Source organism: Mesoplodon densirostris, chromosome 5 (assembly GCF_025265405.1).
Source record: "Mesoplodon densirostris isolate mMesDen1 chromosome 5, mMesDen1 primary haplotype, whole genome shotgun sequence".
Taxonomy (NCBI): Eukaryota; Metazoa; Chordata; class Mammalia; order Artiodactyla; family Ziphiidae; genus Mesoplodon; species Mesoplodon densirostris.
The window spans coordinates 152,480,144-152,506,119 of record NC_082665.1 but is presented as its reverse complement, the minus strand read 5'-3'; the positions used below and the strand labels follow the sequence as shown (position 1 = coordinate 152,506,119).

General features: G+C 52.4%; 1 protein-coding gene across 1 annotated transcript in view; it reads right to left on the bottom strand.

The window, feature by feature from the left end:
- The window catches only part of RAB6B (RAB6B, member RAS oncogene family), a 56,492-nt gene that overhangs the window by 16,367 nt on the left and 14,149 nt on the right, over window positions 1–25,976 (bottom strand). Inside the window, exon 2 of the mRNA XM_060100255.1 lies at window positions 12,982–13,040. Within this exon, the coding sequence (XP_059956238.1) occupies window positions 12,982–13,040 (59 nt within the window). The remainder of the gene's footprint in view (window positions 1–12,981; window positions 13,041–25,976) is intronic.

Sequence of the window (25,976 nt, the reverse complement as noted above, 5' to 3'; positions counted from 1 at the left end):
AGATCTCATACTAGTCAGTCTCTCCCACTGGCCAGTGATTTGGTAATTCTCGACACGTAGTGCATGGACCACTTGCTTCAGAATCACATCAGAAGCTTGTTAAATATGCAGATTGCTGAGCCCAGCCCAGACAGAGAAAATCACAATCTCTGGGGTGTCAGTCTGGGAATCAGAATTCCAGACAAGGGCCTCCCTGGTGGCGCAAGTGGTTGGGAGTCCGCCTGCCGATGCAGGGGATACGGGTTCGTGCCCCGGTCTGGGAGGGTCCCATATGCCGCGGAGCGGCTGGGCCCGTGAGCCATGGCCGCTGAGCCTGCGCGTCCGGAGCCTGTGCTCCGCGGCGGGGGAGGCCACAACAGTGAGAGGCCCGCATACCGCAAAAAAAAAAAAAAAAAAAAAAAAAAGAATTCCAGACAAGCCCCCAGAGAACTCATTTGTGCAGTAAAGTTTGCAAATAACTGCGTAGATTCTGAGCTCCTGCTGTAGTTGGTCTGAGGAGACTGTGGTATCCAGGAGGAGGGGTAGATTCCTTGCCTGGGGTGAGAGACAGGGAGATGCCCATGCCTGCAGAAGGGGCTAATCACGGATGAAAAAACCAAGGCTCACTCAGAACTGAGGTCATACAGGTGGGGGTGGCAGAGGCAGGATTAGAACCCAGGTCTCCCTGACTGCAAAGCCCCTGCTCCTGACTGTTGAGCTGTATTCCCTCTGCTTCCTGAAGTCCCTTCATTTCTGAAGCTGTCACTGAGTGTGTGTGGGGGGGTCACATCCTGTCTGGCTCCCTCCTGTCAGATTCTATGGTCATTAGCCATAACAGCTCGGCAGAGTCCACATAAGAGGAAGTTCATTTGCATTTTAACAACAACCACAAAAGTCAGCTCTCTAAGGGCAGAACAGAAACAAGAACTTTTAAGATGGCCCTGGTTACCAGAAATCTTCTAGCTCCTTGGCGTCATTTATTTTTCCAGACACAAGGCATAAGCAGTTGGCCCTACACTACTGCCAGCTGGAGCCCATTGCTCCCAGACAGGCCAGATCTGCAGGGAGAAGGTGGTCACGGTCTTTCCTGGGCAGCTGCTTTCTGGCATATGGTGTAAGTAAGTAGTACTCATTCACTTATTCACTCTTGAGTGTTTCCTGTGTGTTAGACCAAAATAAGCCCTGGTCCCAGCCTGTAAGGAGTTTTTCCCTCCCGTGGAATGCTCCCCCATATGGCTACACCTATTCACAGTTCACGATTCAGCCTTGAACTTCCAAACTTGTGGAGGAGCTAAGATTAGCACACAGAACTATGGTTCCTGACAGATGGGTAGGACTATTGTAGTTAGAGGGTCTCTAAGAGGAGGGGGACCTTGCTTCTGATTGATTTCTTGAGGAAAGGCAGGGCAACTATGCCAGTCCTTGAGTGAATACTAACTTTCCAGCAGGTGAAGACGGGGAAATAGTAGAGGGTGGGAAGTACGGAGAGTAAATCCCAGATGGAGGGAATGGGGGTGTTCCGATTTTGGTAATCAGAACCAACCCTCTTACAGACTACAATTATAAATTCTGAGAATGTAAAAAACGACTATCTGAAGGCACTAGAAAGTGACAAAAGCAGGTAGAATCTAGAGGGGAGTCAACACTTAAAAGAAGAGAATGGCCCTGGGCAAGGCTCCTGTTTTTATGACTGTTTATTCACCTAAAGGCAGCCCCTGCTGGAGCTGAGGGGTGGCTACAACTTGGCAAGAAACCCATAGTCTCACTGGTTAAAAATGAGAGGGCAGATCATAAAACTATCACAGCAGCTGGAAAATGTGGGAAATCCTGGAGATGAGAAATCCCAAATTCTGCATGTAAATGCTACCCAAATCTCTGGTCTAAAGAGACCACAAGCAGCCTAAGACTGAAAACCAAACAAACCAAGCTGAACAGAACTTTAAGTTGCTGCCTACCATGGGGGAGAGAATTGAGAATTTGCGTTCAACAAGTACTATTCCAAAGGAACAAGCAGAATCCATAGTCTTAATCACAATGTGTAGTATACAACTCAAAATTACTATACATATGAAGTAAAAGCCATATTTAAGAAAAAAAAGAATAAATGGAGGCCAACCCCGAGTTGACCCAAATGTTGAAAGTAGCAAGCATTTTTAGGCAGCTAATACAATTATGCTCAAACATATAAAGAAAACATGCTCACAATGAAGACACAGATTTTAATCTGTGCATCTCAGCAGAGAAACTATAAAGAAGCAAATATAAATTTAGAACTAAAAATACAATATCTGACATTTTTAAATGCTTAACAGAAGACAGCAAATGACAGATGAAACAGTGAACTTGAAAACGGATCAACAGAAATTATCTGAAAGGATAATATGGGGACACCAGACAAAAGGAACAACTAGCTACCCATGTAGGCTACAACCTCCATTCCCTCTCAAAGGTCAGCACAGGTCATACAGTGTGTGAGTGTATTGATGGGAATGTGTGTATGAGTGTATGTGAGTAGACACATGATGAATGGAGATACACAAGTGTGCATGCAACTGTGTATCTGCGTGTGGAAAGTAGTAGGTGTAAGAGGCTTGTGTGGGTATGAGTGTGTGGTGGGGAGGGAGTCATTTCTGCTTTGAAGGTAAAGCCCAGATCGAGGTATGCACACAGCCCTGGTGAGGCCAGGAGGCTAAGAGGCTGGGGTGACCAGCAGCCTCCATGGGGGAGCGGGACAGATTTCTGCCAGCAAACCTAGGCTCCCTGTCAGTGCCTCCTAGGGCAGTGCATGGCCAGGTCTAGAGGATCTGGCATGCAGCTAGCAGAGTGCCCCCGCCAAATGGACCTGGGTGGGGTCATGTGCCCAGAGGGCCCTGGTTTGTCTTCAGGGACCTCTGCCAGTGCCTTGGCAGGCTCTGAATGCTGTATAATGGGCTTGGAAAAACACTGTGTTGGGAGTATCCTGGAAAAATGACAGCCACTCTGGCCCTCAGCTTCTTATCTCTAAAACGGGGATAATCACAGCTTCCTTCAAGGACTCTTGGATCAAATGAGTTAGACTGCGTGAAGGTACTCTGTGCAAACAAAATGAGGACTGACCAACGGACTGAGGGATTTCCGAAAGATGCTGTAGAAACTTGGTCCTGGGAACCTTTGTGCTTGTAATCTGTATTCACATCTCAATAAATGAGTGTTCCCAGAGCTTCAGGAAAGGCTGGCCCTCAAGGAGGTGGGTTCCAAAGGAACCATGGAGTCTTGGCCACAGCATTCATTCTCTGTATTCCGTTTCCTCTTATGAGGTGTGCAGTAAATTATTCTTGCTGGAAACTTTTCCACAAGGATGTAAAGAGGGTATCAAGACAACATGAGCAGCAGGCTTGACTCTGAGGCTCTCCTACCAGTACGTGACCCCCTGATCCTCCCCTTCCCTCCTCGACGTGCTGGGGGAGCCTCCTGTACTGCTCGCTGCCCCTCCGAGGAGGCTGGACGGCATCCTCCTGTGGTTAGATCCCTCCAAACCCGGCAATGCTTATTTATTCCTTTAATATTGCTGTACTTGCCAACTGTACTGCTTATGAAAAATGGCAGGCACTTCGTTTTATACAAAACAGGCGGAACCTTAACAAGGACAGGTTTCATAGCCGCGTCCACATTTATCTTCTTCTGAAGGTGGTGTTAAACCGCGTTAACAGGAGCTCAGACACGCAGGGCAGAATGATGGTGCGTTACCCGCGTCCCTCTACACAAAAGCTCCCATTGGCCCAGCATATGCCCGAGGAAAGAGATGTTTCCTGAGGCACTTGTTGAAATCGTTTTCGCTACGTGCATTTATTATGAAATGTAATTTTGCATCCACATTCTGACAAGACACAGTAATAAAGTGTGCTGTGGAAATTTGCATGGTAATTTGCATGAATTGACTCAGGATTCTCTTCTCTGGAAGAGAATCATGAAAAGGAATGTATGTGTGTCTTCTTTTAGCCTTGGCCAGGCCTTGGCCGGTGGCTGGGGAAGCATCCCCAAGTGGCAGAAAGCAGCTGGGCATGACAAGCCCTTGACAATGAAGCTGCTGTTTGTGCTCGGTACCACCAACCATCAGATGAGAGTATCAGGGTAAAGACATGCAAATGAGCATGCAAAATGAAGCTGGCACAACTTACGGATTCAGACCAGCAAGTGGATGCTGTGGGGGAAGGAGACAACGGCCTCTGGAAGACACGCCGCCGCCGGCACGGTCTGGCCTTGCCAGCAGCTCAACCAGGTGCTGCGGAGGAGGGGCGGCTGGCTGGGAGGCCACAGCGCAGGCACCTGGATTCTTTCAGACGCCCCAGTCTCAAAGTCTACACAGTCCCTGCGGCCACTTTCCTCCCAATGGGGAGTGGCTTATGCCAGTCACCACCCAATACAAATATTTATCAATTGCTTTTTTATTTCCTGACTGTGCTCTGAAACATCAACCAAACCATATGGACCTTACAACTTTAAACAAGGGGTGAAATGTCATCAAAATCAGTCAATCCTTCCAGAAGCCACACAGGTGCCCAGGGATGTGTGGCCTGAAGCTCCCTGAGAGGTCTCCCACAGGCTCACAATTGGATGCAATGCATCAGCCCTCCCCTCATCTCTTAGGGAGAAAGATGTTCTGGGGGATGGACTTTTGAGGGCATCTAAGAGCTATCTACGAGTAACCTAGGAAGTGAATTAAGAAGGATTACTAAAACCTGGGTCAGAGTTGTGTGATGGGGCCACTTCACTTATGAACGCTAGCAGGTGCTATTGGACTCACCCAATACCAACTGGCAACCTCCTACTCCCTTGCCATCCTGGAAACTGTAAAAGTGAAATGCTGCTTTCCCAGCCTCTCTAGAGGATAATGGTGATCATGTGACTGAGCTCTCGCCAATACGACATAAGCTGCAGTCTGCTGGAGGGGAAGGGGATTCTAGGGAAGCTCTTGCTATCTTTTTCTGCCTTGAATGCAGAGGTGACCTATGGAGCCAGGCTGCATGAAGATAACCCACAGAACAAGAAGGCAGAATAGAATGACAGCAGGGGTCTGGGACCTGCCTGATGGCATCACTGGGCAGCTGGGCCACCTCAAGTCCTACTGTGACTTCTCCCACCTGAAAAACCAAAGCCCTTCCTCGTTTAAGCCAGGTTAGTCAGGTTTCTCTACTAGAGGCTGACTTCATACCTAATTTGCAATATGCTTGACAAAAGAGAGGGAGAGAAGCGCAGGGGAGAGGAGGGAGGGAAAGAAAAGATGTTACAGCAAGTCTGCCCTCAGACCAGTCCCAGGTACATGTCCAAAAGGAGCACCTGGGTGACTGGTGGTGCCCCAGTGGGTGTCTGAGGGCAAGGTCATCTTGCCAAGCTGCCTGGCATTCAGGGGCATTTCACTATATAAGAGTGTCGCCTCACATCTTGACCACAGAACCTAATGTTTGCGAAAGGTGGAACTCTACTGCGTTAATATGATCAAATCATCATGTTGCTAGAGCTAACCAAAGATGGAGTCCAGTGTTCTGCCAGGAGTCTGGGGCCCTGGCAGCATCTGGCAGAGTGCCAGAGCTCTGCACATGCAAGCATGGTTGGGAGGCCCACAGGTTCCCATGAAAACACTATGTTAGTAAGTTATGGTTAGCTTCACTTCATCATTACCAGCTTCGTTTGTTGTGGAGTTGTTGGTCTGCTTCGCTCTCTATATAGAGCATGGTAATGCACATTTGTATCAACAGTATTTCTGGCCTATAATTTCCCATCATCTAGGCTTTAAGACCTCCATCAGCTATGGTTTAAATACAAATTAACCACATCCCTACTGCTAAAGTTTGAGGCCACTGGTCTAGGTGATGCAGGGGTTAAATGCCATCCAAATAATTTCCAGGTTAAAAAATGCAATACTAAGCAACTGGGATGCTGGCCCAGAATCTCTCAGCGAAGTGACAGAGGTGGGATTTGAACCCAGGCCTCTGCATGCAGCATTGTTTTGGAGGAGAAAGAAAGAGCTGATATAAGAGGATGTGCTGACTCTTTCTCCTCTGTGTGACCCCACTCTGACCACCTCAACAGGGGTGGACGATCCTGCCCCTGTCTCTCCAGGTGCCGGGTGGTTACCTGGACACCACCTGGGGATACGTGGCATCTTGGATTCTATGGGGAAAGGCCCCTCCTCCTGGCCCTCCACCTGCTCTCTACAGTCCGACCCAGAAAACTCAGTAGCTCTTGGGGCTTCAGGAATCCAGATCCTTCCAGCGTCTCCTGGGCCCACCCACGTAACAGCCATTTTCAAACATCTTCACTTGGCTGCTCCACTATCACTTCCCACTCGACTTTTCATTTTGCTTTGTGTTGACGACACCGATATTCTTCTGGGGTGTCTGGACAGAAACCCAGGGCCCACTCCTCGCCCTCTTCTGCACCCCACAGGCCTACTCTGTCCACCCGCCCCTCCCACTGTCCTGTGTGTCTAGGCCCAGGCTTGGCCCGGGCCCCTCGCTCACATCCCACGCAGCCCTGCATGACGGCTCAGTGACGTTCCTCCCTCCCCTGCCCCGCCCTTCCACTCACAGCGCTGCATCCAAGTCTGCGGGCCCTGCTGCATCTGCCATCCCTGCCCTGGCCGGGCCCACAGGCCTGTCTCCTGCAAACTCTGGGGTCTTTGATCCCATCGGTGCTCACTGCAGGAACCACAATAGCTCTCCATTCCCCGCCCCGTAAGCCCGAGCCCCGCTGAGTTCCGGGGGCCTCCACAGCCTCATCAACTAGGCCCGCTTACCCGCTGGGACAGCGGGCACAGACCCTGGAACCCACAGTACTTTTAGAGGCGCAGAAAAATGTTTTGTTTTGTTTTGTTTTGTTTAACTTTTTAAATTTTAATTTCTTTTAAAATCAAAAGAAAAAAATGAATAATATGATATATAATAATGAATCCAGCCTGTATTGTCTTCATAACAATACAGTTATAAAATATAATTTACATACATTATATATATTTGTGCATATATATATATATATATATATATATAAATTGCTTTTTAATGAAGGAAGGACCAAAGTGCCCTGGAAGGCAGAAGTGCCTAAGGCCGTGAAAGTCAAAAGGCAGCTCGGCCAGGAGCCCCTCCACAGGCCCACTAGGACCTTCCTCTCCAAAAAGGCACAGCCCGCCCCGGCACCGCCCCCCACGCATGCGCAGCACTGGATCATTGCACCTGGGGCTCCCACCAAGGCTTCTCCTTCAGCGTAGTAATCCTCCCTCCCACGCGGTGGCATCAGATCCTCCCTGCCCTTTCCCACTCAGCTCCCACCCTCTCCTCCAGGAAGCCTTCCACACCCACTAGAACAGCCACCGATACCTGCCTTGTATGAAGCTCCACGCCCCCAAGGACCAGAGCTTCACGCATTAATGTAGGCTGGGAGAATGGGAGGGTGCGCAGGGAGGAGCCTGGACGACGACAGCAGTGTTGGTTAGACGTGAGCCTCAGCCCCACGTCAGCGCTCCAGCCGCAGACCATGCTCCCCCCCCGGGGGGGGGCGGCCACGTGAGGCCCACCTCCTCACCTCTACCCGCCCACCGGCCAGGATCTGTCCTTGCAGAGCTGCAGCCTGGCCACCCCACAACCGGACCTTGCCCCCAGAGCTGGGTGCCCAGCACAGTACGATGTGCACACACACCCTGACAGATGGGACGGATGCTGCGCCGTGCACCCCGTAGGCCAAGGGCCCAGCTGCCTTGGTCGGTGCCCTTGCAGCATGCCATGTGGCTCCTCTGAATCTCCTGCCTCTTGCTGACCAAGTGCTCCATGCTGTGGCCACAAAGGGCATCTCCCCTGGACCCTGCGCGCCGACCCATCCACTCTTGTCTGACCGGCTGCACCTCCTCTTCAAGGTGGAGCCCCGGGCACCTCCCCACCTATCAGAGGGAACCCTGTCTCCTGGTCTCTCTTGGCTGCTGTGGGTGCTGTGTGGGCTCACTCATCTCCTCACAGTGACCCCCTGACAGAAAGGTGCTCAGTGCCATCAGCAACCTACCCCCAAGTCCCCATCCCTTTCCTTTTCCCTGGCCCCGGCAGCGCAGGGGACCAGGGAGCAGCGCCCATGCGTGTGAGGCTGGGCGCCCAAGGAGAACATTCTGGCCTGACCCATCCCCAGGTCCTTCTTCCTCAGTGGCCCACTTCAGGCCCACCAGTGAAGGCGATGTGGAGACACTTTAGGTGTGGGGCTTGGCTGTCCAAGCCTGGCAGCCTCCAGACCACCTTCCTGAGTCTGGTTGGACGAGCATTAGCAGAACTCGCTGCCCCGGAAAGAGAGACTTCAAAGCGTCCAGCCCCACGCGGACGACCCCTCACACACCATGGTCATCACAAACGCCCCCTCCCTGAGCACCTGGGATGTGCTGCTGTGGGACCCAGCGGGAGCTCGGCTCCCCTGAAAGGCCACCTGTGCTGCAGGGTGAATTGTCGGGGTGGGGCAGGCGCTGGTTTGGGGGCTGCTGAGCAGCCAGATGGGCAGCTCCATAGCATCAATGACCAGGCCCCAGTAAACCTATTTACTTTATTAAATCAACTTACAAATGTTACATAAAGAAACATCTGATCATTCTGAAAAGCCCTGTAAGAACAAAAAGACTTGCTGCCAGATAGGCTCCTGGGGAAATGGCTTCCCCAGGTCAGATGCGGGGCCAGCAGCACGTGAAGCACCAGAGGGGCCTGGAGCCTGGAGGGGTCCCCAGTGGGATCCGACTGGGAGGTGCTGGGACACTGTGTAGTGGGTCGAAGAGGGTCCTCTTCCCAAATTCTGTCCGCCTGGAATCTCAGAATGTGACCTTATTTGGAAAGAGGGTCTTTGTGGATGTGATTAGTCAAGGGTTTCAAGATGAAAATCATCCACGATTTAGCGTGGGCCCTACATCCAATGACTGGAAGTGGCAGGAGGGGTTCCGTCCCAGGCCTTTGGAGAGAGTGTGGCCCTGCTGATTCCAGACCTCTAACCTCCGGGACTGTGAGAGAATAAACTTCTGTTGTTTTCAGCCACTTGGTCTGTGGCAATTTGCTGCAGCATCCCAGGAAACTAATACACACACCTGGCGGGGAGAGAGGAAAGCCCCCAGATCACCGAGGGGCTAACAGCAACTCAGGCAGTCCCTCGGCCTGTGAGGGCACAGTGGACACAGCCATGCTGTCCCCTTCCCGGAGGCACCGTGGGACCCAGGGAGTGCTCCAGTGCAGTCCTCCAGAGACACTCCCAGGAGCAGCTAGGTAAGCCCCAGCGGGCCAGGACCCACTAGGCTGCTTTCCTAACTTGTGCTGTGGTGGGAGGTCCAGGGACAGGCTGGGGGCTCCAGCCTTGATTATCAGTTCATCTCAGTCACCTCTGAGATTTAAAAATGCTAATGCCTGACCCAGCCTGTGCGTCTCCAGTCATCCCCCCAGTAGGTAATGCTAATGTGCAGCCAAGATGGGGGACCCATGAGAAACCCCAGGAAGAGGGCCGCTCCCAGATTCTCCCCTCTCACCCACAGCCACCACCTGGGGGCCTGAAACCTCCCATTCTGGTTCTGTTGCAGGTTTCAAACAGGTGGACCAAGGGCCAGGCCCACAGGGGGGTTTCACTGGCCACTGGGAGAGGAAAGGGGGTCTGGCCCACAGAGAGGGCCACGTCTCATCACGGCGCAGGTACCAGGGGTTTCTTCTTAGTACATTTTGAAAGACATTTTTTAGTTGGGATTTTATACAAGAGAATTGTTGCAGACGTGAATCTCACCAAGCTGTAAGTCTTGACTTTTTGCTTCTTTAAGTGAGTGGATTTAGATGGGGTGACAGGTGGGTGGTGAGAGGCTGGGGAATGCACATGTTAAGACTAGAACAAGGTACACATGTGTGCAGGGGCAATGCCAGGCAGGAGGCGGCAGGAGACCCGCTCTCCCAAGGCCGCAGGTCAAAAAGGCAGCATCTCCCCTGGGCCTGCCAGGCGGACAGGACCCCCGAGAGTTCTGGCGGGGAACCGCGCTCTGCGTGCCCAGGTCCTCATGCCAGCTCCTTGGGGCCTCGGGCATGTTCAGCCCCAGACAGAGGGAGAACTTGCTGCCACCCAGGATGAGGTTGAACCCCCTCTACCCTCCATGCCCGGCTCGGGGCAGGGCCAGGTTCTGTGACCAGGTCATTTTCTCCTACTTCTCTGCAAACAGAGTAAGCACTTGACAAACGTCCCTTGTCAGAATAAGTGAATAGGGGAGGGGGGCGGGAGAGAGAGCCAGGGATACACATGAGGATGGGAGGGGTGGAGCGGTGGATCCGTCCTGGGGACTTTCTGGGCACCTCAGCTAATCAAGGCGGGGGCGGGGGCAGGGGCACTCTGCTGGGCTGTACTGGTTGGTTCACAGGGTATTTGTGGGCAGTGCTGGGGAGTGGTCAGTGTGGAGGGGGCACAACTGGGAACATCCCCTGGGGCCCTCGGGCATCTTGTCTACTTCCCAAGTGCCTCTGCCACCATGTTAAGAAAAAGTAACATTTCCCCCTCTCCATCTCTAGAGAATTCATGAAAATGGGCCTGTGTGCGCACACAACTGAAGCCCCAGCCTCCCAGCCTAACTACCATCTTAGAGGGTATTGGGAGAGAAATTCCACCTGCAGCCAAAAAAAAAAAAGTCAGAAAAGCCTGCAGTGGGGAGGGACTTGGGCTTTCTTCACTTTTTGCCAGGACACTGGACATCGACACTGGGCCACTGCGGCCGCTCAGTCAGATGGACTCTAAAAACCAAGGCAGACAGGGCCTCTTGAAGCCAATGTGGTGGATTCTGACACCAGCTGACACCAGCTGTGGGCAGGCCCTGTTCTGGACCCACGAATGCAGAGGTGGATCCGAGGGGTCCTGGCCTCAGCCAAGCTGAGAGCCCATCCAGCACCCAGAGCAGTAGGAGTTCCTGTAGGGCTGGGAGGCCAAAGGAGCCCTGAGGCCAGTGTGTTAGGGAAGATGGAGCCGTGGAGGGTTACAGAGCATGAGGAGGGTCCTGACCACAGACAAACGCGTGCTCTGGGCCTTGAGGAGTCAGAGGGATGTTTCGCAGCAGAGGAGAGAAGAGGGAAGGGCATTCCAGCAGAGGTGACACCATGCGCCAAGGCATGGAAGTGGGACAGCGTCACTGAGTGGGGAGCAGCAGGGAGGGAGGCCCGCTGGACCATGGGATATGGGACAAGCAGTGGGCCGTAGGAGATGACACTGGAGACTCAAACGACATGGGGAGGAGTTGAGGCTTTGACCCACACCAGTGAAGACCACTGCAAAGGCTCTGAGGCCATCTCTACGGCCCACCACTGCCAAGAACAGCAGGCAGCCAAGAGCATCACTTATTATCAATGGGACATCAACAAGAAGTATTATAAGTAACTTAATATTTGAAAAATCAAATAATCAAAACAGTATCTGTGAGATCATTCACTGACACACGCACACATGCACATGAACACACACACAAATATGCAAATACCAAGTCAGACTTAAGAACTGAAGTTAGAGCTGTGATTCGGATGCAAAGCGATGCAGTAGGACTCCCCTTACAGTGAGGAGAGGGCTCTGCAAGCCTGCCGTGGTACAGAGCCTGGCCTGTACCAAGCAAGACAAAGTGTGGCTGAGATAATCATCCCGGAGCAGATGTCCAAGGCTGTGTACATCACTCGGGGCCCCATGTCCTTACCCTTCCGTCAATTCTTACCAAGTCCACTAGTTACCTGGTATTTCAGATGACAGCAGAGGGAAAGTAGGGATTTAGAGGGAGGCAGAGAAAGGGGCTGTGTACGAGGCAAAGATGCTGACTGGTCCAGAGCGAGACAGACAGACTAAAGAGTAGACACAGAACTGTAACCCGCAGTGGGCTGTGCTCTGCATGCTCTGTAGGTCCCGGGAGGTGGGAGACCACTTAGCACAGCAGTCCCCAGTGTGTTCTATAAATATTTATCCTTTGAGGACTCGATGACAAAAGGATTCCATGACCAAATACATCTGGGAGATCCTGCACACTACATCTGTCTTTCAGCAAATCAAAACCACACTGATGTAGTAAAAGGCCCTGAGAAGTCCTGCAGTAGAAAAGTAGATTTACTTTCGTTCCCCAGTGTTCCCTAAGACCCGAACCCTTCTCCCTGCCTTTTTTTCCCTCAAATAACACCTACTAACATTCCTTGGGATTACTATCTCACAGAACCCACTGGCTTAGAAAATTGAATTATTATTTGTGTCTGTCTTAAGGAAGAAATCAATATATTTTTTCTTAAAAATAGTTGAAATGATTAAGTTTGGTGCCTTGTGATAACAGCTTTAGTTGCAGGGGAAATTCACTTCATTTGCTCATCAGCGGTTGCAGGAAAGTGAAATGGTACTGACCTTCAAGAGCTCAGCCTTAGGCTACGTGGAGCCTCTGGTTGATTCCAGACCACCCTTGAGAGCCAGGAGCACACAGGTCACTCTATCCAGCCTCCTGCCCATGTAGAGCAGTGCAGGCCCATCACACCAGCCTCTCCAGGGAAGGAAGTGCCCCAGCAACCGTGTGTGTGTGTGTGTGTGTGTGTGTGTGTGTGTACGCACTCACGAAGGTCCAGCACACAGCCACGCTGGAGGAGCAAGTTCTCCTACTGATCTTTCACATCCCTCATTTTGCTTCTTGCCCATCCTCCTCCACGTGGTGATGCCCCCAAGAAACCAAACACTGTCATGGTTTAGACCTGCCATGGGGGGCAACAGAACACAGACTGAAAGGTGTCCTTTCTCTACTGGAAACATTTCCCTTATTGAGGTTTGGATCTTCAGAAGGGCCCAGGGTCTTTACCGGGCTGGGACCAGTGTGGAGATGGGAAGCTCCTCCAAGGCAAGACGGATGCCCGAGGTCCCAGCCATGCCCCACTCTCATCCTAGCACCAGCAACCCTGGGAGGGAGGCCGGCATGGTGTCCAGGTGGCTGTCAAGGCTGCAGAGCCCGCGGGCCTGGTGGGGGGCAGGGACCCAGGCACTCACCTGGTACGTGTTGTCGAAGCTATCATACATGAACCGCGTGATCAGAGACGTCTTCCCGACTGTAAAACAGCAAGAAGAGGGGGGTTAGCCGTGATCCGAGCTCGGCTCCTCTGAACACATTTCACGTGACAAAAACAGATAATGAAACAAAAAAGCCCAGAGGAAAAGATGAGATGCAGAAACAGAAGTGGGCGGTGGGACCCCCAGAGAGGGACCTTGAGGAGAGGCGGCCGAGTGTACACTGGGTGGGCTGCAGGGGCGTGCCCGCCAGGCTCCAAGGAGGAGGCCTCCCCTGCCCTGTGAACTCTTACCACCCAAATCCACGTCTTCCTTGACCCATAAGAGCCCAACTGATGCAAGAGCCGTACACGAAGAATCAGAGCAAGTGTGTGCATTACAAGATGCTCCTTTCACACGGGCCCACGCTCACCTGGAAATACTGCCTTGCCCTTGGTCACAGGCTAGGATGGAGACATGCTCCTTTATTTCAGCCTGGGCACTGATGAGGAAGGTGGCTTTCCAAGGAACCAGGGGGCAGGGGAAGTAAATGATTCCCCAGTGTCTCTCTTGGGCAGGACTATTTTTCATAACGTGTGCCTGACTGTCCAGCTCCTCACAGGATGTTTAGCATCCCCGGACCTTGCTGGGTAAATGCCTTCAGGATCCCCCGTCACTGTGACAAGCCTGAACTCCCCTGCACATTTGCAAATGCCCTCTAAGGGGCAGTAACATCTCCAGCGGAGACCCACTGGTATGGCTAACCTGGGAATCCCATAAATGCTGCTAATTTCCCAAATTGCAGGATTTGGCTTCTGACCTAACCCTGTGCAGGTCCCCTGAGGCCTGGCTGTGGCGGAAATGCCTGCTGCAGCATTTGTGAGCATCTGGGTAGGAAGGACGGGCGAGAGGAATATTTGTTAGGTCAGGCCCAGCAGGGAGTGCTACTCCGTCCCCCCGAGTCTCTGCCATGGCCCTGGGAGGCTCAGACGGGGACCGGACCAGCTGAGCTTGGCTCAGAGCCCTTTGTGCTCCGGGCTGCTGAAGACAGATAACTCTGGCAGGGAACGCAAGAGAGCCGGCACCCAAGAGCTCTCATTCCGCCTCTCCCCGATTCTCGGACGGGATGTCCACGGGCTGGGCCTGGAAGGGTGGCTGCTCACTGCCTGGACGGAGCAGGGCAACCCAGTGGGGTTCCTCTGGGGAAGGTCCTTTTCCAACTCGGAAGCCTCAGTAGTGCACCAGGTGAGTGCGGTCCTCTCCCAACAGCCCGCACTTGTACGGGAAGCGCAAGTGTCTTCCACGGGAGAAGACACACTGCTCGGTTCCAGGCCCTCCCAGACCTCTCCCTTCGTGTCTCTTCATTGGGCTGTTCCTGATTTGTATCTTACAGAGTAAAACTGTAATTGTTAAGTAGAGTGCTTCCCTGAGTTCTGTGAGTTATTCGGGTGAGTTATGGAACCTGAGGAGGGTCGTGGGCACCCCAGATTTGCAGCCAGCTGGTCAGAAGTGTGGGTGCTCCTGGGGACCCCACTCACAGCTTGTGTCTGAGGTGGGTGGCCACCTAGTTGGGGACTGTGCCCTTAAACCTGGGCAGTCCGACACCAGCTCACAGTGGGTAGCGCCAGGACTGAACTGCAGTACACCCGCTGGTATCAGCATAGCCTTGTTTCTCTTCTCGGTCTCTCCGGGGTGAGCGGTAATACACCCGGGATCTCCTGTAAGTTTACCTGGAAACAACTGCCCTTTGAGCGTCTAATAAAACTTAAATCTGTCACGTACTCTCCAGTTGCTTTAAATCTCCACTTAAACTCACACGAAGGTGAGAAGTGGGGGCTTCTCACACCTGGAGGATCGGCTCTGAGGCCACAGAAAGGCCTGGCTGGGAACGGCTTAGGGGACCGACCACAGAGTGAAAAGCGGAGCAACCCGAGCCAGCAGGAGGAGAATGAAACCAGGGAGCGCACGGCGTCCTCCTTTTCCAAGAGACAATGGAAAGTTCCTTCCTCCTCGGGAAGAGAGGTGCTGCAGGGCCCGCTGGAAGCTCCCCTCTGTGGTGACACACAGCACCTCACACCTTGGCGAAAGGGACACGGTCCTCTTCTCCCGCGGGCTCTCCCCTGGGGCAGCTGAGCAGGCCGGGAGGAGAGACAGCGGAATCCCCAAAAGCCACTAAAGGAACAGGGAGTCCACGGAGGAGCTGAGACATCAGAAAGCCCTGCAAGGCTTCTCTGCAAAGTTCCCCTTCTCGAGGCGCCAGCCACTGCCAGTGGCTTCACAGTGGCTTGCAGGGCGACTGCTAGGTGGGAGGAGAAAATGCCAAAGAAACAAGTAGTGTCCTGGGACTGTGCAGGAGGAACTGTTAGGTGTGGGGTCCTGGCCAGTGCCAATGTTTTCTGAGCTTTCTCACAGTCACCGTAACAGGTAACACCTGAACCCTGTATTTACGGAGCGCGTCAGACACACCCCAAGGCTGTGCCAGGCACAGATTTACACGACAGCAGTACACAGAGGAGACGGGACACCCGCCCACCTGAAGCTTGCAGGACTTCTGTGTTTGCAGCAACGCTGTAGTAAGCCCTTAAGACCACCCTGGTTGGTCCCCAACCCTGAAGCTGGTACTCATGCACCCCCATTTTATACAAGGGGAAACGAGCTGGCAGCTCCTTGCCTAGGGCCAGAGCCGAGCAGGACCAGGATAAGGTGGTCGGACCAGGCACTGAGCTCCTAGCCCTGCCGCTCCTCAGCGTCTCTGGGTCATGCTGGGTTTCAGGATTCTGCTGGGTCATTATTGCCACCACTGTAGATGGCACGGAGCTCCGGGAATAGCCTTGCCAAGTCAAGGCACCTTTTCCTTGGGATGGGCTGGAGGCAGGGCCTCTTCCTACTCAGGCAGTGCTTGACCCAACCTGCAAGGCCAGAAACTGGGAATTCAGGAACGGGTTGGGCAAATGGAGGGCTCAGCAAAGCAAGGATGGATGGGTTAGGACACCTGGGGCCCAGCACCCCAACTGAGGCCTGGACTGAATGACAGCCTCGTTAGCAAAAGGGGATGAGTTCTTCCCACTCTTCTAGGTGCTTTTTCTCATTTCTCAGAGCAGAAGCCCTCCTCTTCCCTGCCCCAGAGCTTCCCCAAGACCACCCATGTTCTTTCCATGGCTGCCAGGACAACACGGCTCAGACCCTGTCTGGACTTGTCAGCTTGGCCTCCCTGCTTAGACGCCTCTAACTGCTCGTGCTCCCCGCGGCCTCAGTGTGCACCCTTCACTGCAGGCAAGTGTGCATCAACACCATGGCTGGTGAGTCCTGCCCCGGCCCCAACTTGAGCCAGGCCTCCACCCTGACCCATGGCCCCGGGGCTCCAGGGTGGGGCTCACCAGCCTGCAGGGGACCAACCAGCCCTCAGAGCAGAGCCCAGGCAACACTGTGCAGCACCAACAGCAGGAAAGGTGCCTCCATGCTTTGTCCCTAGGGCCCTGAGAGAGTTTTACAAAGGAGCCCCTCGCCCACTGCTGCCCTGGCATCACGGAAGGGAGCCGGCTGGGTAACGGGGCCGCCCCATGCACTTCCTGACCCCACACCCCACCCTCAACAACTGCTCTGGGTGCAAGGTGCCCGAACCTGGGTATGAAGAGCCTGCCTACCTGGCCACTCTCGTCTCACCGCAAAGAGCAGCGCGACAGCTGGAGCCGTCAACTGACTGGGCACCACCACTGGGCCACCCAAGGGGAGGCCCAAGAGGGCAGCGCATTCAAGCAGCACAGACAGGGCTGGGCGGGGGGAGGGGTGGGAGACCCTCCCCCTGAGGCCCCCTGCCCTCCTGAGGCCCCCTGCAGCCTGTGGGAGGGCCGTCCTCCCCACACAGCCCTCTTCTCAAGGTCATACTGTCCCACTGCCCTTCTAACAACTGCCCCCGGACACCACTGAGCAACGTGGAGCTCTTTCCCAGGGCAGAGATTCAGCTCTACTGGAAGGATTTTATTAAAAATCAGCAGGCAGGGCTTCCCTGGTGGCACAGTGGTTGAGAGTCCGCCTGCCGATGCAGGGCACACGGGTTCGTGCCCCGGTCCGGGAAGATCCCGCATGCCGCGGAGCGGCTGGGCCCGTGAGCCATGGCCGCTGAGCCTGCGCGTCCGGAGCCTGTGCTCCTCAACGGGAGAGGCCGCAACAGTGAGAGGCCCGCGTACCGCAAAAAAAAAAAAAAAAAAAAAAAAAGCAGGCAATCATGATTGAGCTTTTTTCTCTCTGCTCATGGCTCAGCAATATTCTTATAATCTTCTGGTGGTTTAATCCCACATGATTAAGCAGGGAGACGTATTTTCCCTCTTTCACCCAAATGAGGGTGAGAAAATTCATTCCTGAGCACTTATTAGGAGCCTCTAGAAAGAAGGAATCGAAACGCTAACTCTTACTGGGATTCTGCTCAGCGCCAGACAAGAAATTCTTAGGTTTCCTCATTAATCCTCATCATGATCCAGTGAGGTGGTTCTTATCCCCAAGGTCACATGGCTGGGAAGCAGTGGAGCTGCCGTATAAAACCCGATATGACGCCAAAGACCTCACCTCATGAATGACACTGCGCTGGTTTATGGGAAGGTCTGACCAGCAGCAAAGCAGGAGATCACAAAAGGCGGGGGCCCAGGGGGCTGGGCATCAGGAAGGCTGCAAGGGCAGCTGCTGAACTGTGGGAAGGGGGGGTCAGAGGAGACCGGGTACCTCGGGTGGAGGGAACAGCAGGAGCAAATGCACATAGGCAGGAAGATTAAAAGCTTCTGCAAAGAGATGGGAGGCGACAAGGTCAAGGTCATTTCCCCTGTCCTTTGTCTCAGGGATAATGGGGCCAGACCAGGTGTGTAAGGAGAGGGGTAAATGACAAACACTGTTCAAGGAAGCTACGTGTGGCCACTGAGTTGATTTAAGCCAAAATCCATCTCTGGGGCCAGTTGTAGAGGAAGGGAAGGGAAGGGAAGCGACGGACAGATAGAGGCAAGCCCAGCGGGCCAGGGGCTAGACGGCCAGGCCATGTGGCCACATCAAGAAGCACGATTCTCTCCCGGGGGTGGCAGGAGCTCCTGAAGGGTCTTAAGCAGAGAGGTGGTGGGAAAGGTGTGGCAGCTCATAATGGCCACGATGGCTCACAAAATATGCCCCATACCATGCGCTCTTCTTACAATGTACCACGGACACCCTATCCAGAGGTAAACCTGTGGGCCTGCAATTGTGGCAGAAGTGGCACCGTGTGTGACTCAAAGGCAAGGTTAGAGAAGGCGGCACAGCTTCGGTCTGGAGCGCTTCAGCTCCCCCACTCTGGAAGCTAGCCCTTCAACCCAGCCGCCATGCTGTGAGGAAGCTCAAGGCAGCCTACACGTGGGAGAAGCACGTGGAGACACCCACGTGCGAGAAACGGAGGCCTCCAGCCAGCAGCCAACAGCCAGAAGACCTGTGGGTGGGCGAGCCTTCAGATGACTCGAGCCCCAGCCTTGGAGCCATCAAAGTGGAACACAGGCACCCTTTCCCTGCTAGGACCTGCCCAAATTATAGATTCCTGAGCAAAGCAAATCTTTTCATCCTCTTGAGCCGCTAAGTTTGGGGTGGTTTGTTATAGAGTACTAGGTAACCAGAGCAACAGTTCTGTGCTTTAGGAAGAAAACTTACACTTCTAAGGGGGGAAGGGCCTACAAGGGCCAGATTTGGGGCAGGAATCCAGCGAGGGATGGCGGATCTCAGTTAAAGCAAGGGCAGTGGCGCTGGGGAGAAGTGGAGAGCAGAGGAGGGTGACACGACCTAGTAACTGGTCAGGCTCAGAGGAGAGCCCAGGACGCCTCCCTGACACCTGGCTTTGTGACTAGCACACGATGGGGCCATTCCTTAAGCCCAAGCGAACTGGACAAGGAGCAAACACCAAGTCATCATTCTGGACTCAGGTCACCCATAAAAGCTTTCTTTAAAATTGTCAGACCAAAGCACAAATACCAGCACTACATTCAGAAAAAAATCATTACATGATGATGGGTAATAATCATTCAACCTCAGGAGCTGAGGATCTGAGCTTATCTTCCATTATTGACGTCACCACGGAACAGCCCTTTCCTTACCCACATCTAAGCTTTGGGCCCAGAGGTCTTGCAAACCCGTGGGCTGTCCCGATGAGCTCGGTTCCGCACATCCTGGAAGCTCCACCAGTGCAAGGTGGCCCTTCACAGTCAGCTAGCAGCACCCACCTGGACCTCACCCATGGTGGCCACTCACTCCACCAGCCTCCCATGGGCCCCAGTCCCCATCTCAGTGGCAGGTCCCAGGTAAATAGATTTTTGTACATTCGAGTGGCTTCTAGGTAGCTGCAGAGGACGTGAGGCCTCTCTACTCATTCACCAAACACCGAGTGGGGGCTTACTCTGTGCTGGGCCCAGGCCAGGCCCAGAGTTCCTGGTGAGAAGCAGATGTCCTTCTGCCTTACAGCAGCCCTCACCCAGTGGCAGAGCCAGATTCAGGTGCAAACACCTCAGAGGCAAGGCAACTTGACAGGGGGTACCGAGAGGCCAACCAAAAGGCAAGGCCACTCTCTGCTGGGGAACTGCAGAAGCATCCTGCAGGTGGTGGCATTTGGGCTGGGTCTTGATTGGTGAAGACGAGGCATCAGGGGGACAGCATTCCCAGGAGAGGGGCCTGAGGGGTCTGGTGATGTGAGGCTGAGGTGTCCTCTGCACACAGCTGTCCCTTACCCACATCTCACCCTGGCTGCCGCGTGAAGCCAGACTCCCAGGGCTTTGGGGTCAGTGCCTATGAGAGTTCCCGGGCGTGGCTGGTGCCCGGGCCACAGGCTGACAGCTGAGTGGGCTGTGAGCCCCCAGACTCCCACTCTGACACTGTCTCGCTCCAGGAAGGACCCTCTCCGCCCTGTCACCTCCACTGCGGGTGAGGGTGGAGGTGGAAAGACTGCCGTGAGGGCCAGAAACGGGGCAACATGTGAGGCAGAGAGCAAGAAGTTCGCTGGAGACTTGGCAGAGGGTGTGCCAGGACCTGGCAGCGTGTGCCCCACCCCTGGGGTCCCCCCGCACCGAGTCAGACCCGAGCCTTGCCCCACAACCTGTGCCCAGCTGCTCACTCAGGTTTGTTGCCCACACCAGCACAGGGGCGCTGCTGAATGGTCAGTGGGGTCCCCCCGGTCCTCCTCGGGGTCACAGAGCTGGGCCCAGGGTGGCAGGCAGGAAAGATGTGGCAGACCTCACTGCCATCTCCAGGCTGCCCTGGCGGGCTGCCCACCTCTCCGACACTTGTGTTTTTAGGAAAGCAGCCCCCATGCCAGGGAAACGGTCTCTGCATTCTTGGCCCATAGCCCCATCAGCCTGCCCAGGTCAGAGAAGGTCCGAAGCTGTCACAAGGTGGCCCCTGGGGCTGAAAAGGCAAATCTGCTTCCCCAGGGCTCAGACCAGCAACCGGTTCCTACGATGGGCCCAGCTAACCCGGGTGTCCCAACAGCTCAGTTTCCAGAACACAGATGGGAAATGCTGGGGAGTGCTGGGAAGGGCCTGCCACGGAGGGGCCCAGCCCTCATCCTGATGCTGGGAAGGAGGCCAGTCCCTTCCTGGTCCAGTATCCCTGCTCTGCAGGGGCCTGGGGAGATGGCTCCACCAGGCCCATGCACCTCCCTGCCTACAAAGTCCCCCATTCCTGGCCTGACCATGAGGTGCACAGCCCCCAGGCCCTGTGGAGACACCAGCTTCATCTGTCTGATCCTTGTTTCCTTTTGTTCTCTTTTCACAGACCAGAAAACCCAGCCCTGCCCTCCCCTCCTGCAAGGTGGAGAAGCGTGGGGGGCTGGGCGCCGGGCTCCGGCTGCACACCCCACCCTGCCACTTCATGCTCAGGAGAGCTGCTGCAGAATAGGGCTCTGTCAGCTCCTACCTGAGCCCTGAGGGGCCAGCTGGCTCACCCACCATAGGCTAAATGAGGAAACACGTGAAAATCCCATTTCAAACCATCCCCCCAAAGACTCAGGCGGTAATTAAGAAATATGCAAAGCTATTAATTGGACACTTTAATTAAGTGTGTTAATTCCCTCTGCCAGAGGATGCTCAGTCACCTGGGCCTCACCGGGGGACCCAGGGAAGACAGAACAGAGGAGGGAGGAGGGGGGAGGAGCGGAAGGAGGGGCCGCAGGACAGTGGTCGGGGCTGGTCCGGCCCAGGCCCTTCCTCCTGCTCCAGCTGGGAGCCTGGTCCATCCCTGACGCTCTCGCCTCCCCACTGTCCTCCAACTATCCGCATCTGCTCTGAGCCCAGTGATACCAGGAAAGCCTGCCCTGGGTCAGTGGCTGTGGGGTGTCATCCACTCCCTGCCCCCACCAACATATATCTCACCTCTGCCACTCACTGAGCTAAGAGGTCATGCTAGATGGTCTTTAAGGGCTGCTTCCAGTTTGAGGCGAGTGACAATGCTTACCAAGCCTGAAATGCAGCTGGATAAAAGGACCAAGGGAGGGGCTCATTTCCAGCTGTGGGCCGAGTCCCTCTGACCCTCGGGTCCCGCTAACCTTCAAACATTTCATCCCATTCCCACTCCCACCCCCACCAGCCTGGAGCCCTGAGAGCCCAAGAAGGGTCCGTGCTCCGCTGTCTGCTCTGGTGGGAGGGCGGAGGGGCACAGAGGCCAGGGAGGGTGCACCAGTCTGTGCGTTGGCATGACTGCTGTGCACAGGAGTGTTTGCACTCATCTGATAGCCTGGGTTAACCCTCTCCTTTTTTCCCCCACAAAAGGATCACTGGTGACTGTATTATTTAAAATAATATCAGGATACAGTAGCTACCTATGAATAACAACAGTGGATAGCTGCCCAATTCCTCTGAATGCCCCTACTGTGTTGGGGAGGTCTAAAGCCACCCTCCCCAATGCAAGAGCCTCCCTTGCAGCTCTGTTGTAGGCATCCTATGTAGACTTCTCCCATCAGATGCTCACGTGAGACTCACCAGAAATGACTGACATGAATCTAGTGAGGTGTGGGATGTCCCTGGATTCTGATGTGGGTTTCAACATCAGCCTTTGACAGTACCCAGCAGAGGGACTGTGTCTCCCCCTGGACCAGTCCTGGTGTGACTCAGGCTGCTGCTCCAAGCCTGGTTCTCTGACTCTGACCCTCCCAGAGACTCTGTGCTCCCCAGTCATTGCTCTGATACACTGTCTGCTTGAATCAGCTGGAGAGTGAGAGTAGACTTCTCTTATTTGCAACTAAGAATTTTGAGAGGGATATAAGGGAAAGGATAAATAAGCTAAAAAGAGAAGGCTGGAGCAAAAAGTTTGTTCACAGACATACATTTTAAAATATATTACCCGATCATTAAAGTCAGACTAAGAAACTGCCTGAGCTCTCTGGAGGTCAGAGCAAAAAAAAAAAAAAAAAGCTAACGAGATTATCTGTACAATTCTCAGTATTCATAAGACAAGACCAAACTAGTTGTTAATGATGAGCTTGTAATAAGAGCTGGATAGCAGAAAGTTCTTGCAAAGAGTCCAGAGTGCAGAAATCATGCAGCAAATTTACGTTTATATAATTAATTGTATGAACATCACAGATGAAAATCAGGAATACTAACTAGGGCTTCCCTGGTGGCGCAGTGGGTGAGAGTCCACCTGCCGATGCAGGGGACACAGGTTCGTGCCCCGGTCCGGGAAGATCCCACATGCCGCGGAGTGGCTGGGCCCGTGAGCCATGGCCGCTGAGCCTGTGCATCCGGAGCCTGTGCTCCGCAACGGGAGAGGCCACAGCAGTGAGAGGCCCGCGTACCGCAAAAAAAAAAAAAAAAAAAAAAAAAGAATACTAACTAGACCAGACAGCACTCCTGTCCAAGCCAATGTTCTCACTCATGGGCCCAGACCAGTGTCCCCTACAAATAAATGATTAAATGAAAAAACAAAGACCCAAGATGTTAGCTTCCGGTCATCAGATTTATCTTCTCACTGGAAACAATCAAAAGACAGACAAAATATATGAAACAATGATTTTCAAGACAGTACATAAAGGCAGTAAAGGACAGCAAACCCTGAGAGACATGAAGCAAATCAAGTGAGCCCCCCAACTGCCCCCAAATTGTTGCCTTGAGAAAACTTTAGCACATGGCACAGGGAATGGGGAGATAGAGCTGAGAGTCTGGAGAAAACAAGGCAGCTGAAGTTCACAAGAGAGGAAAGAGGTGCACAGAGAGAGAGAGAACACCAGAGGTCTGCGAAGTGGCTCCCTTAAGTCTTCAGCTGAGGACTGATCAGCAAAGGTGTGTAAAGAAACTGCTCAAGACTTGGGAAAGAACCACCCAAATGGATTAAAAAGGAAACAGCACCTGGCATCTACATAGGCCTGGCACAGTGCCTGTTCCTACCAGTCAGTGTGAAAAGCTTCCTCATTCATGGGACACTGGGGAGAGAACTCTGAAGGGCTGTGCCTCTAGAGTGGGAAATAATTAGCCCCAGACTGAGCACCACTCCAGTCCCAGCTAACAAATCCTAAGAATTTATAGGAATACAAAAACCATCCAATACACAACGTGACAAAATTCACAATGTCTAGCATCCAATAAAAGATTACCAGGCACGAAAAGAAGCAATAAAATAAATACTTAATAAGGAGAAAAAAATCAGTCGAAACTGACACAAATGTTAGAATTAGCAAACAAAAATATTAAAAAAACATTATGACTGCATTTCATATGTTCAAAAAGTTAAACAGAGATGTGGAAGATATTTAAAAAGACACAAATCATCCTTATAGAAGTAAAAACTACAATGTGGGAAACGAAAAATACACTAGGTGGGTTAACAACAGATTAATCCCAGATTAAATGCAGAAGAAAAGATCAATGAACTTGAAGACAGAGTAATATCTAAAATAAAACACAAAGTAAAAAGAAGAGAAATAAATGACTGGAACACTAGTGAGCCACAGGATGACATCAAGTAGACTAACATACATGTATTTGGAGTCCTTGAAGGATTTGAAGAAAGTTTTACTGAAAACATTACAAATTTGAGAGAAAATGTAAACCACAGATCCAAAAAGTTCAACAAACCCCAAGCAAAGGAAACATAAAAGACACCACACAGAGGCACATCATAATCAAATTGCACCAAATCAGTGATAAAGAGAAAATCATAAAAGTAGCCAGGGAAAAATGACACACTATATACAGGGAAACAAAGATAAAGAAGACAGCAACTTCTCCTCAGAAACAATGCAAGCAAGAAGACAGTGGAGCAATATCTGTAAGGTCCTGAAAGAAAAACTTATCAACCTAGAATTCTGTAACTTTCCGATACATACTATATAACATCTTTCAAAAATAAGGATGAAATAAAAACTTTTTCGAATATTCAAAAGCTGACAGAATTCATCAGCAGCAGATCTGTACAGGTAGTACTCCAGGAAAAAGTGAAATGACACCAGATGGAAATGTGGGTCCACCTAAAGCAATAGTGAACACAGGGAATGGTCACTACATGGTAAAATGTGTAAGATTTCTTTTGTATCACTGAAATCTCTTTAAAAGATAACTGACTGTTTAAACAGAAATAACAAGAATATATTGGATCACAGGCCTAAGAAAACATAGAATAAAAATCTTTGTTACCTTGTCAGAAACCATGTAAGCCAGAAGAAAATGAAGTGACATCTCTGAAATACTGAAAGAAAAATATTGTCAACATAGAATTTTATACCCAGCAAAAATATTTCAAAAATGGAGTTGATATAAAGAAGTCAGATGCCAAGACAATTTCTTGCTAGCAGATCTAGAGCACAAGAAAGGAAGTTCTTTGGGCAGAAGGAGCAAGACACCTACACACTCACACTTACATCACACATGGTCAGCACACACAACGGACAGGCCTGGATTGTAATCTTGGCTCTGCCACTTATTTGCTGGGTGATCTTGAGTTAGTTACTGTACTCTCTGAGGCTCAGCATCCTCATTTGTACAATGGAGGCAGAAGTGCCCACCTCACAGAAGTGCTACGAATCCCACAAGGGCAGTGAAATGTTAACATTCTGGGTGGAAGGCATGTGAGGAGTCTTCATACTAGTCTTACAACTTTCTATAAGCCTAAACTTATGTCAAAATAAAAAGTTAAAGGAGAAAACGAAATATGACGATTTTTAAAATTATGCACACACATACATATGTGCATTCTATCTCTGTCTCAGATTCTGCACACATTCAGGAAATGGCTTGTTCTGATTAAACACTGTGGTCAACGTGAAATTTTCGTAAGGAAATAAAATATAACTGTACTTGGCATCAACAGTCTTCACCAAGAACAGGGACCTAGCTGGGCACTGGGGAGCTGCTGTGAGCCCTTCTAACCACAGGCCAGGAGATGGAGTAAGCCTGGACAGGACAGCTCGGTGGGCAGAACCCTGGTATAACCACCACGTGCTCATGCTCACTTAGATGCATGCAAACACACACACACACTCTCTCTCTCTCAACCCAGCAGGCACCAGAAGCCCTGGTGTGTGGGGAAACTCTCCAGTACCCCTGGTGTCTTAGCTACGAAACTGAGAACCTCATCAAGGATGATGTCTTCAGGATTTCCTGAAAACCACCAGAGCCTGAGCACACAGCTCACGTGGGCTGCAGAGTTCCTCCTCACCATGGCCAGCTCACCCACTGTCTGGACCCTCTCTACCTCACGGAGTCATCTTGAACACTCTTCTCAGCTTCAAAGAGGTGCTGGGTCTCCCCTCCAGGTCCCAACAGCAGTAGCAGCACCTGCTAGCTTTGAGTGCTAGCCACTCTCCACCCCCAGCTAGAACAGGAGACCCGCCTGCAGTGCGCACACTCTGGCTTGGCTTCCCTGGACAACCAGACCTGGATGGGCAGGATGCACTCCATTCCAATTGGCTTGAGGCTCAGCCCAACTCTAGTCCGACCCTACGCTGGCCAATCATGTCACATGTCTGAGTAGCTGCATGGGTGCTGTGAAGAATTCATCCATAGTGAAGATACGTATGT